Source organism: Palaemon carinicauda, chromosome 13 (assembly GCF_036898095.1).
Source record: "Palaemon carinicauda isolate YSFRI2023 chromosome 13, ASM3689809v2, whole genome shotgun sequence".
NCBI classification, from domain to species: domain Eukaryota; kingdom Metazoa; phylum Arthropoda; class Malacostraca; order Decapoda; family Palaemonidae; genus Palaemon; species Palaemon carinicauda.
In genome coordinates, this window is record NC_090737.1 from 133,743,388 (window position 1) to 133,756,166 (window position 12,779).

The 12,779-nt window shown below is 35.0% G+C and overlaps 1 protein-coding gene across 1 annotated transcript in view; it reads right to left on the reverse strand.

Annotated features, from left to right (window-relative positions):
• Positions 1–9,294: 9,294 nt before the first annotated feature.
• LOC137651826 (putative mediator of RNA polymerase II transcription subunit 12) overlaps positions 9,295–12,779 on the reverse strand; it is a 4,591-nt gene continuing 1,106 nt past the window's right edge. Inside the window, exon 2 of the mRNA XM_068385046.1 lies at positions 9,295–12,515. Within this exon, the coding sequence (XP_068241147.1) occupies positions 11,176–12,515 (1,340 nt within the window). The 3' untranslated portion in view covers positions 9,295–11,175. The remainder of the gene's footprint in view (positions 12,516–12,779) is intronic.

Genomic DNA, 12,779 nt, shown 5'->3' on the forward strand with positions numbered 1-12,779 from the left:
CTCTAGAACCTACAGTAGACATATACCTTGGTTCCAATAATTTGAAAGCTCTAGAACCTACATTAGACATATATCTTGGTTCCAATAATTTAAAAGTTCTAGAACCTACAGTAGACACATAACTTGGTTCCAATAATTTGAAAGTTCTAGAACCTACAGTAGACATATCTTGGTTCCAATAATTTAAAAGTTCTAGAACCTACAGTAGACACATAACTTGGTTCCAATAATTTGAAAGTTCTAGAACCTACAGTAGACATATATCTTGTTTCCAATAATTTGAAAGTTCTATAACCTACATTAGACATATAACTTGGTTCCAATCATTTAAAAGCTCTAGAACTTACTGTAGACATATATCTTGGTTCCAATAATTTGAGAGAGCTCTAGAACCTACAGTAGACATATAACTTGGTTCCAATCATTTGAAAGCTCTAGAACCTACAGTAGACACATATCTTGGTTCCAATAATTTGAGAGCTCTAGAACCTACAGTAGACATATAACTTGGTTCCAATAATTTGAAAGCTCTAGAACCTACAGTAGACATATAACTTAGTTCCAATAATTTAAAAGCTCTAGAACCTACAGTAGACATAAATCTCGGGTCCAATAATTTGAAAGCTCTAGAACCTACAGTAGACATATACCTTGGTTCCAATAATTTGAAAGCTCTAGAACCTACGTTAGAGATATAACTTGGTTCCAATAATTTGAAAGCTAAAGAACCTTTAGTAGACATTCTAGAATCTCCAGTAGACATATATATCTTGGTTCCAATAATTTGAAAGCTCTAGAACCAACAGTACATATATACCTTGTTTCCAATAATTTGAAACCACCTGCAACTACTCTAGTGTCAACTAGATATATATATATATATATATATATATATATATATATATATATATATATATATATGGATATATAAATATATATATATATATATATATATATATATATATATATATATATATATATATATATATATATAAAACAGACCCAATATCTTATAATCTTCAAAAAGAATAATTGAAAAAAGGGGGATAAATGAAAATCCAATATTTGTAAGAACAAGTGTATATTTATTCAGATGGACCCAGGGACCAGGTATCTTACAAAAAATGTGAGCGGGGGCCAGTTAAGTTGGTTGCTGCTACAACACACTTCGAACCAACTGCTACCTTCATAACGAAAACACACACACAGTTTTGTCAAGGTTCCTACGATCGCTCATCACCTACTGTACATTATTCATCTAAAACAGTTGACAACGCTTGCTGAAGCGTCCGGAGTATTTCGTAAAACTCTAACGAGGAATAATAAACGATATGACTTTTTTATTGTTTTAAATGTTATAGGACTAAAATTATAGACTTTGACAAGATTGACCAGCGGTATTTAACGGCAATACAATTGTTTGTCGTTCGACTTATACTGAACCTGACAACTATAAAACGTGACAATAGACAGCAGTTGTCATGACAACAATCAACCAAGACCAAATTATAAAAAAAAATGACTTGAAATTCATTTTCAAGATTATTTCCCGGCGACTTGCACTGAACCTTGGCAACAGCCATCACAGCTATGTTGCCAAGACTCGCTTACTCGCCAGTGTTCTGTGGGTTTGCATCAAAAGGTGAGTTGAACTTAATATTTAAGAAAAAAAAAATTCTTATATACATTTGGATTAACAAAAATATATAAATAAACGGAAACACAATTGTCTTTCCTTCTCGTTGCTTCGCTGGCTACATATAACCAGTGATCTGTGAGAAACATTACACACACAATTCGTCCACAAGACAGAAAGTCCTTTGCAAGGATATACCACTTCAGTGTCTCGGTAAAGGACAACAATGTCACTTGCAATAATAATAATAATCATTGTGCAATATGCACTTAAATTAATCTGCATTTGAAGAGCCTAATTTGTGACCTCTGACCTAACCTTACTCCACTTACAAGAGTTTAATTAATTATTTACACAATTGAAAAAGAGGAAAAACATTTTTCCCGCGCTTTTCCTCATTTACAACTCGGCTAATTCAGGGTCACAATATGGCACCATTTGTAAGGTATCCTATTGACAAACTAATGATAATAATATATACATGCATAATCATTCACGAAATAGGCACTGGGTAAGATATAATTAATTTACAATTATAAAGAATAAAAAAAAAACCCGTTCACAAAAGTTAGACAAGAGTTTTAGGCTCAAGTTGACAACACTTCATTAAAATCTCAATTGATTCTGAGATTTTTGATAAACAGTCCGAACGCTTAAACCTATTAAATACAAAAGCTCGAACCATGGAAATGATATACATATATAATTTACAAAACTAATATCTATAATTCTTATATTAAAGAATTTATAAAACCTTGAAAAAAAAAAAGCATTTTATTTTTACACGAAGCTAAAAGAAACTCAGAAACGTTCAATACAATTCACAATATATAAATTTCTCAATGAAATAAATTATCTTTATTATTTTCTATAATGTAATTTTTTCGTTATTAAGTTCTTCGCACGATTTCAACCTAAATCTTTCAGTACTCAACACTTAACAATAATTTTTGCTATAGTCATAACACCGAGTCAAACCGATCGATGCTAAACAGGCCAGTAGGCCTACGTTTGTTGTATTTCCTCAATTACCATTATTCCGACCGAATTAAATCGAAATATATATTTCTTCTCGCAAGAAGCAATCCAGATAAAAAGAGTTATCATTTGGTGATTAGGAAAAGAATAAAAAATCATTTTGGACGTATAAACCTAAAATCGAGTGAATAGGTTTCACTGGAAGTATATTTCCACTCCCTTGAAGATCGAAATGACCAAATGTTGGCCAAGTACCAAAACAACTAGAGTCTTCAACTTCTAACTTTGATGAACAGATTATAAATGATAAGTTAGGATACATACAGTATGTGAAAAAGGACAAAACCTGTGTACAAACAGGAGAGGAAAGTCCTATGGCATTTGCAATCCTCGCCTGATCTTCACGGCCCAGCCATGGGCGCTCTCGGGCTATGATATCCGTATAAAATGGTTCTTTGCTTACTCTATACATTTTCCTTCTGTAAAATGATGACCTTGGTTGTAGATACAAAAACATACAACAAGCTCAATCTAAAAAGGAGAGCCATGCCATTTCATGGAAATTATTCTCAGTTCCCTTGCTCAACATATAACACATGCTAAAAATTCTTATATATGTGAACACTCTTAGGGCTGCTCTTGTCAACAATATCTGTTTAGTAACTGTTCTTATCCTCATAAAAATAAAAAAATAAAACTCATGTCCTGCTTTACAAACTCAATTTGTTTATCTGCCGACAAACATTGGCTTAGGAAAGAAGAGCAGCTGAGTATAGTGACGGCTCCAGAGGCCCACACATTCCCGGATCTAGTCCCAAGCTGTTCCTGGATCTAGTCCCAAGCTGTTCCATGATCTAGTCCAAAGCTATCATTCCTGGATCTAGTCCCAATCTGTTTCTGGATCTAGTACCAAGCTGTTTCATAATCTAATCCCAAGCTATTCCATGAGCTAGTCCAAGCTGTTCCTGGATCTAGTCCCAAGCTATCATTCCTGGGTCTAGTTCCAAGTTGTTCCAGGATCTAGTTCCAAGAAGTTCCTGAATCTAGCCCCAAGCTATCATTCCTGGGCCTAGTTCCAAGCTATCATTCCTGGATTTAGTTCCAAGTGTTCTTGGATCTAGTCCTAATCTGTTCCGATTCTAGACCCAGGTTGTTCCGATTCTAGTCCTAAGCTGTTCCGATTCTAGTCCAAAGCTGTTCCGATTCTAATCCCAATCTCTTCCTGGATCTAGTCCCGACATGTTCCAGAATCTAGTTCCAATCTGTTCCTGGATCTAGTCCCAACCTGCTCCGATTGTAAAGGTGTAACAAATACACGTTGGCGCATTAACAAACAAAAGCAAATGGCTTGATTACCATAGCAACACGAAGATCCAGTTAAACAAGCAGTTTAAACTTGCGAGGACACACCGATCAGCGAGGACTACAGGATCCTTCCTCCCTACGTCTTGTCTATGGCTATTAAAGGATGTAGGAACCTGCCTTGATTTCAACTGGGGGGGAGGGAGTTGCCGGTAACAGAGCTACACTGACTCTATCACAACTAGAAGTCATAGGAAAACTCCCGTAAACTGACGAATAACAATCCCAGTCTGTGCCGTGATGTGAATTAACCTGCTTAAAGTCTAGGGCTAAGATGTGATCAAAACTGGTCTACAGATGTCCTTTGCAGGAGCTTCCTATGTTAGGAGGATTAGGGTAAAGGTTAATAGTAACACTGAATAAAGGACAGCCAGGAAAGAAGGGGAGAAAAATATATGTATTATATATATTTCAGAAGTGTATCTTCACGGATCACATTCAAGACCCATCAGTGAGAGACATTATAAGATACAGAAGAGTTCGAAGGCATTTCATCGCTTAAGAGTAAAAGATTGACAGAAACTGGGACCATTACAAGAGGTTTTGGGGTTTGTTGCAATACACAGCATTGCTACAGCTAAAAAAAAAGAAACTTTCTACCCAGGGAGATATATTGGGAAGAAATTGGAAAAAATTTGCATTCTATATTGCTCGCCAAGTGTTAGAAGTTTCCACCACATAGATTCTATGACGTTTGCGGAAGTCATGGAAGGTTTACACGTACAACACTAATAAAAAAAAAATCTATACATTATCTACAGTTCAACAAATTGAAGGTAAATTCATTCATGCTGGATTTTTTCTTATCTACAGCTGTACTCGTTTACTGAAGCTATCTATAACACGAATCTGAATCTCTGAATGGGATTTGAGAAGGTAGGGAGGGTGTTAAGAGAAACACCTCGAAATTTCTATTACATCTACTGATATAGTTGCACCTGAAGTAGTTATGTTGAAGGGCTTATATAGGCCTTTGCTGGCATGTAAAGGATGGCAGTAGTTAGCTTTTTTTATGGTTTCCTTATTCATAAAGAAAAAAAATGTCTTTCAAGGACGCTTTAGCTACTATAGACATTCAAATCCTTCCCAGTGGAAACAGTGAAATGGCTGTACGTACAGCATTTATGTTATAGCACAATATTAACCGTGACATTGAACAATTATTCATGACGTATTACATATACGTTCTTGCATTGCCATTTAAAAACATACATATGCATCCATTTCAAAATATACATATGTATTTACAAAAGGATTCTAGTGTCCCATGTAGCAGGGTACAACAGGATCCAGGATCCACAGTTTGTGGAGCATCTAACTGGTGGTTTTCCGAGCACCAGTAAAGATAAGATCATGATCCAATCAATCCAAAATGTATATCAATGTATTTCAATTCCTTACACCAAGTTTAAGTGCGCGGGTTAGTGCAGGTCCAATGATGGAGCAGTGAATAACCTTTCTGTTTCGGTTCGTAAAATTCTTGGAGTGATTACTCGCCTTCAGACTACTGAGCGATCCAATCGTCTGAACAAGATGTGAAAAGACCGTAAAACTCTTTGATCGAAGATATGAAATTGAAGTTTGATATAAAAGTAACATAAAGAGAAAGATGTTAAATCAGGGAAATCGTTGCTCTGGGATTTGGAAAACCAAGAATAATCAGGCAAAGGTAAAACTAAGGGTATCATGTCTTAAAAAAAAAAAAAAAAAAAAAAAAAAGTGGTTATACATTTTTACAAATTCAAATATGCAAGAACTGACTTTTGATCAACTTTCATCATTAGTTCCTTTATCTTATAAACCAATTATTTTTGACGGGTATTATCAGGTTTCCTATATTCTTTTTAATTGATAAATGTTTATAAATATCCAAAAACAATAAAAAATATTTGGAAATCTCTTACGTTGTGGTTGTAAAATATGTATATTTCTCGAGTTTTTCAGATCTATAAGAAACTGAAAGTATCAAGAAACAAAAAAGATATCCAAAAACTGAAATTTTTTGGGGGGAAATCTCTCTATATTTCACGAGTTATCAGATCTATAAGAAACCGAAGGTATTAAGAAGCAAAACAGCAAAGAAGAAGTGTTCTAAGTGTTCTATCAGACAAAAAAGAATTATGCAATAATTTTTTAATTTACTCGATCGTCTACTGGATTACATTTCATATTTCGTTGTTGTTTTCTTTCACTATAACTTCTGGTCATCTGAAATACATCTCGTTTCAGAGCCGAAGGAAAGAAGATACAAGCAATCTTGAATCATATATTAACCAAAGAAAACAAGGATTAGGAATTTCATTTTGTTTTTAATTAAAATCTATTATGTCCTACGCTAGGAAATGGTAGGACGTACAAAAAAAAAAAAAAATAAATAAATAAAAAAAAAAAAAAAAAATTGGACAACGAAAACTTGGAGTAGAATTACGTAATCTCATTTTTGTAATTAAAATCTCTGTAGGTCCTACGCTAAAATGGTAGGAAGTACAAAAAAATTACATATTTAAGAACGAAAACTTGGAATAGACGATAGTTTAACAATCTCATTTTTGTAATTAAAATCCCTGTAGGTCCTACGCTAAAATGGTAAGAAGTATAAAAAATTATATAATTAACAACGAAAACTTGGGATATATGGTAGTTAAGCGATCTCATTCTTTTTTTCTTTTTTTAATTAAAATCCTTGTAGGTCCTACGCTAAAATGGTAGGAAACACAAAAAAATGTATAACTAACAACGTAAATTTGGGATATATATCTGATAGTTAAGCGATCTCATTCTTTTTTTTTTTTTAATTAAAATCTTTGTAGGTCCTATGCTAGGAAGTACAAAGAATAGACCTGTGCAGGTAGTTGCTTCAGTCGTGAAAAGAACCAGAGTTCTCGAGTCATAGATCAAATATCAGTGAGTCAGTGACTTTTCATTTCAGAATTCCAACCATTTTTTTTTTTTATCATTTAGAAACAGAGTCTTTCGTATTGTTTGGTTTTCCTTGGACCGTTCAAAATCGAGGGGATTTAGTTAACTGCGAAAACAAATGAAAAACGATTTAATGAATAAAAATAAAAAAGCAATTTAAAAATTGTAATTATTTGAGCTAGTTCCTCTTATTTATACACGTAAATAGGACCTACTTCTCAAGAAATTTTTTTTTTTTTTGCTATAACGAACGAATTAAGTTTAAACAAATTCAATGAATAAATAAAAAGTATATTAAAATTTTTAATTATTTGAGCTAGTTCGTCTTATTCATATACGTAAACAGTACCTACTTCTCCAAGAACATTTTTTTTTTTGCCGTAACGAACGAATTAAATTTAAACAAACTTAATGAGTAAATAAAAAAGTATTTTAAAAACCGTAATTATTTGAGATAGTTCGTCTTATTCATACACGTACACAGTACCTACTTAAACAAGAATTTTTTTTTTTTTGGCCGAAAAGAACTAATTAAGTTTAAACAAATTTAATGAATAAATAAAAAGTATGTTAAAAATCGTAATTATTTGAGCTAGTTCGTCTTATTCATACACGCAAATAGTAAATTTACCTACTTCTCAAAGAACAAATATTTTTTTTCTATTTTTTTTTTTTGCCGTAACGAACGAATTAAGTTTAAACAAGACAATGTTACGATTCCCCGAAGGACTCCTAACTAAACTAACGACCTTGGAGAAGGAATCCGAGGGCTCCTTCGGAAGACCAGAAGCCAATTGTTAAACTTCCATATTTTTTTTTTCCTGCCAGTGGAGCGTAGCTTTTTACAGGGGTTAAACATAAAAGTATATTTGCAGGGCAAATATAAATGCGTACTGTAGGCAAACAGTCTTCTGCACGGTTATACGCAGTACAAACTATAGTCAATATCTTTAGTGAGGCAGATTTGCACAGACTCGCAGGGGTGCCATTTTAGCTCGGAGAAGTGCCCTGATAGCTGATTGGTCGTAAGTATTTTTGTCCGAATACTTCCGACCAATCAGCGTTCGGGAAAATTTTCCGAGCAAAAGGGGCACCTTTGCGAGTCGGTGCAAATCTGCCTAACTAAAAAAAATTGACTACAGTCCCATAAGGATGTTAATAAGCTGATTTATGGCAGTCGATGTTAAGGTGTCTCTTAGTTCAGATGTTGCCACAGAGAGGTCTGTTTCCATTCCAAAATAAGTTCAGTTCGTGGGTAATTGTAGTTTATATGTTTTTAATTTCATCGATTCGTAGATGAAGTTCTAACGTGATCAAAGTAGGAAACGTAAAAAAAAAAAAAAAAAAAAAAAAAAAAAAAAAAAAAAAAAAAAAAAAAAAAAAAAAAAGTCAATAGTAATTGAAATTTGTTTTTACGTCTTTTCACACCTGTTTATCAGAGAATTAATGCGTTTATTACTTTGTTAGAAATTGTGTAATTGATGAAAATTGGAAAATAGATTAATTTTGCAAACTTTCAAGAGAAATAAGAGGGGGAGTGCGTCCCCCAGATCAATGTTGCTACACATATTGCCGAACAATAAATAAACTCAAGTTAATCCTAAAGGTATCTCAAGTATTTAAAAAAAAAAAAAAAAAATCTTGCATATTGGCTAAAGTTTTCATCGACAAAGTAATGATCAAAGACTATTCATTTAATGAAATAAACAAGATTTAAAAAAAAAAAGGAATTAAAACGTTTGAAGAATGCATTGTAAAGTCTCTAACAAATTTCCTGCAAATGATCCATAATGTTATTGCCATTAAAAAATAAAGAATTACAATGATGTTATGATGTTCGTGTTATCTTTATGGGGGAAGAAAAATAAGGATAGAATTATCTTGTTTAAGAAATTTGTCAGCTAGTTATGATATCGGCCTCTTACTAAGCTTCGATTTAGCGAGAATATGGATAATGATCTATTGCTATAAATGTTTCAATAAAAAGATGATTAGGAGAAGTAGCCTTGTGTACTTGCTTGCATAACCATAGTTTGACATCGAATCACACATTGGTTATAGATAAATATAAACCGAGTCGTTTAAATTTATAGCTATAAAGGACTTTTTGATTTGGATAGGATTTCTCTACATAATAAAAATAAAAGAAAAAAAACTGCATTACCTAACAAGTATCAATCTTAATTTAGAAATTGCATTGCACTGTTAAAAAAGACCGTAATTTTAATCGGGAAATTCTCCGTAAAAAATATACTGTTCTCAGCCGTATTTCAGTAAAATACAGGCGACCGTAATTTTAACCCTACTTTGTTATTATCCTTTACGGGTTGGTGACCGTAATATCACTCCATTTACGTCAATATATATTTTTAAAACGGTAAATGCCTGGCAAAATTTATTCCAGGATTTTTACCTTTTTTATGGGAATTTTTTAACAGTGTACCTAACGAATATCAATCTTAATTTCACACCAATAAAATCTTTACAAATCTACAAATAAAATTTGCGCAATTACTTTGTCATACCTTTTTTGATCAAAGATATCATGTATGTTTCTATAAGTAACTATCTTATGATAGTAATTAATAGTAAAAATTAGATAGATTTAATTCAAGTGAGTAAATACTCTGATAAAAGATTATTATTTTGGTAAAAAAAAAAATTAAGAGAACTTGTGTCTCTTATCAGGTAATAATTATATTCAAATATATACATCCTATTGCTTCAAATCCGAATGTCACATTTTTTTTTTTCAAACCGCACCATCAAAGCCGCACACAAAATATGCTAGATAACATAGCAAAGTATAATGTGAGTTGAGGATTTAACAGTCACGTATTTCAAAACAAGTATATCATACACCATTTAGGAAGGACTCCAATCCCTTACTAAGTTTATTTTTTTTTTATAATTTCCATTAAAAAGCGATTAAAGACACTTTCCTAAAATGACTGTGCGACATTCAATCACTGTGTATACGTCTTCATGTCCATGATATGTCTTTCAATTGTTGCTCATTGCGACATTAGTTTATGGAAATTAGTCAGCCAATCAATCAAGTCTTTTCATACGGTCATCAAATCCTAAGACAAGAATGTTGACGTCAACAAAAATTAACCAAGATCAGACCAAGAACATGGGGGGTTCATCTCATCTAGTAGTCTCAGGCATATCATATTTTTTCTACTTTTCTGAACCACTAAATTATTATTTACATAAAAATCAACCCACTTTGAAGTTAAGTTGCAAACCTGAGCAAACACCTGAGGGTCTATTTGAGGTACCCATGAGTTTTACCTTCTCTTTTTACTTGCGATCTGGTTTCATTTCACACTGGCCGAGTCCGTTTCTCCTTTACCCCTTTAGCGGATACATTCCACCAGATGGTAAGTTTGAGTCCTTGAGTCCTAATTTCAATCTGCACACTACATCAATTAGAATGTATCCTTGGGAAATGTCTAACTTCAAAGTCATCACGTTCGTCCACACTTCAAAATAACATCAAATTCAATTAGATTTAGACATGACACTGTGACTGCACTTTCTGACAGTGGAAGTTTCGTGAATAGTTCACAGTGCTGAACACTGACTTGGTTGTTATTGATTTTACATAGCCTAGGATAAATCACTATTGTACTGGTATGGGACTAAAATTCTTTCAAATCCATGAGAACGATATATAGAAAAGCACCTTCATTATTGGGAAGCTATGATAAGACGACTCTTTTTAATATACGAGGCACCTGACTTGACTCAAGTTTTTTTTTTTTTTTTAAAGTCCTCCATCACTCCACGCCTAGAATCTAAAGCAGCTGTACTTATTTCTCTTCTTTGAGCAGCAACACTGTCCAGTGGACTTTACTAATTCATGTTAAAGGATGGCAGTATATTAATAACATTCAAACCACAGCAAGATAAATAAGATATGGATGGGTACCAATTCACTGGCCATCTTAGACACCATAATTCCACGTAAAATTTATGAAATTTATCTGAGTATTGTTTACTTAATTGATAGCTTCTAGTCTTAGTATTTTTCCATAATTCACTCAACATGAGGTACTACTTTGAACCGATCTATGATTCCACAGTCATTTTATGAAATTTATCGGAGTATTGTTTACAGAACTGATAGATTCTAGTCTTAGTATTTTTCCATAATTCACACATGAGGTACCACTTTGAACCAATACATGATTCCACAATCATTTCATGAAATTTATCAGAGTATCGTTTACGTAACTGAGTGATAGCTTCGAGTCTTAGTATTTTTCCATAATTCACACAACATGAGGTACCACTTTGAACCCATAGTCATCGTCAGCCCCAGCCACTGATGCGCAGGTTGCCACCTTCACTGCTGACTTTATTTGCTGCTCTGGTAAATATTCCTGCTGGATGTCTTGCTGGTACTCTTGATGAAGCGATGCAGAAAGACACCGACGGTGATCTCTATCTCTAAAGATGGAGTAAAGGTTACTACGCTGCTTCGGCTTGTTCGTTTGCGGTTTGAGAGCCGCTGCCGCCTCAGAGGAAAGCTGTTGCTTTTGTTTTGGTGACTGTACATGTGGAGTACTTTCCTGGAGGATAGAATGTATGTGAGACTGTAGCTGTGACTTAGCACTGGGTGTAGATGGAGCTGTTGCAACACTGGCTACTGAATTTGGCAATAGCTTGGGAGGAGACTGTTGCTTTCCCCCAGGAGAATATGCTGTTCTTGGTGGCTTAGGGGGCTTTGGAGGAGGCGTAGGCTTTGTCTGACTTTGCGACTGTTGTTGATGCTGCAACTGTTCTTTATGTTTATCCTGAAGGTGCTGCTGCTGCATCTGGTGTAATGTTTGGGACTTTGGGGGCTGCGGCTGCTGCTGCTGTGGCGGTGTGTCTGCAGGCTTAGTGGAGGAGGAGGAGGAGGAGGAAGAAGTCTGACCATGATGGCCAACTGTTTGCTTTTGTTGAGAACTTTGTACTTCTTGAGGTTGTAGTCGTTGTGAAATTGCTAAGTGATGTTGTTGTTGTTGCTGCTGCTGTTGCTGCTGCTGCTGCTGTTGCTGCTGTTGATGGCCATTAGACTGCAAAGGGTGGGACTTCAGCGTCTGCTGTGCCGCTGCTTGATTTTCCTGGCAGGAATGCTGAAGGTGTTGTTGGGACTTGACGCTCCTGAACAAATGTGGAGGACGGGCAGGGAGAGGGGGAGGCAATGATTCCTGGGTCGTTTTCGAGGATGAGGTTGAAGTGGCAGCCTCATACAAAATCTCTTCGTACAGATGGTAATCTGAGGCACTGTCATAGGAGGATTCTGAGGCCGTATCGTCCATAGGAGGCTTGTTATTCCGCCTCCTAAGGTCGTGGAAAGGGTCGAAAAAGGGCAATGGGTGTGAAGTACAGATCCTTGGTATCTCACGCCCGTCGCTGGAGTGGCTCCGGCCGTCTAAGGATCGTCGTCTGGCGTAGGTAGTGCAATGTAAGTCGTCCAGAACCGCCAAGACACAGCGTGCTACGGCCGGGGAACAGTGGGGGGCTTGGACCCGCGGAGCGCATCCAGGTCGGCAGAGGGGCACGCTGCTCCCCCCAACTCCCCCGTCACTGTCCGAGCAACAGACTGTCAGAAGTCCCGTCGTCCCTGGAAAAAGAAGCAGAAATATATTTCATCAGTGAAAGTCAGATTCAACGTTATTTGTATATTAAAATAAACTATGTTATTACGTTTATGCTCTGTCCGTTGTATTTATAATTCAAGAAAAACACACGAAATTAATTCAGTTAAAGTTAATAAAGTTAACTGCAGAATAAGAACCTGACATGCCCAATACTTCATATAATTTTATCATAAGTAGGACCATGACTAAACAATTTAATTCAATCAAAGCTATTCAAGTCTTAGTAA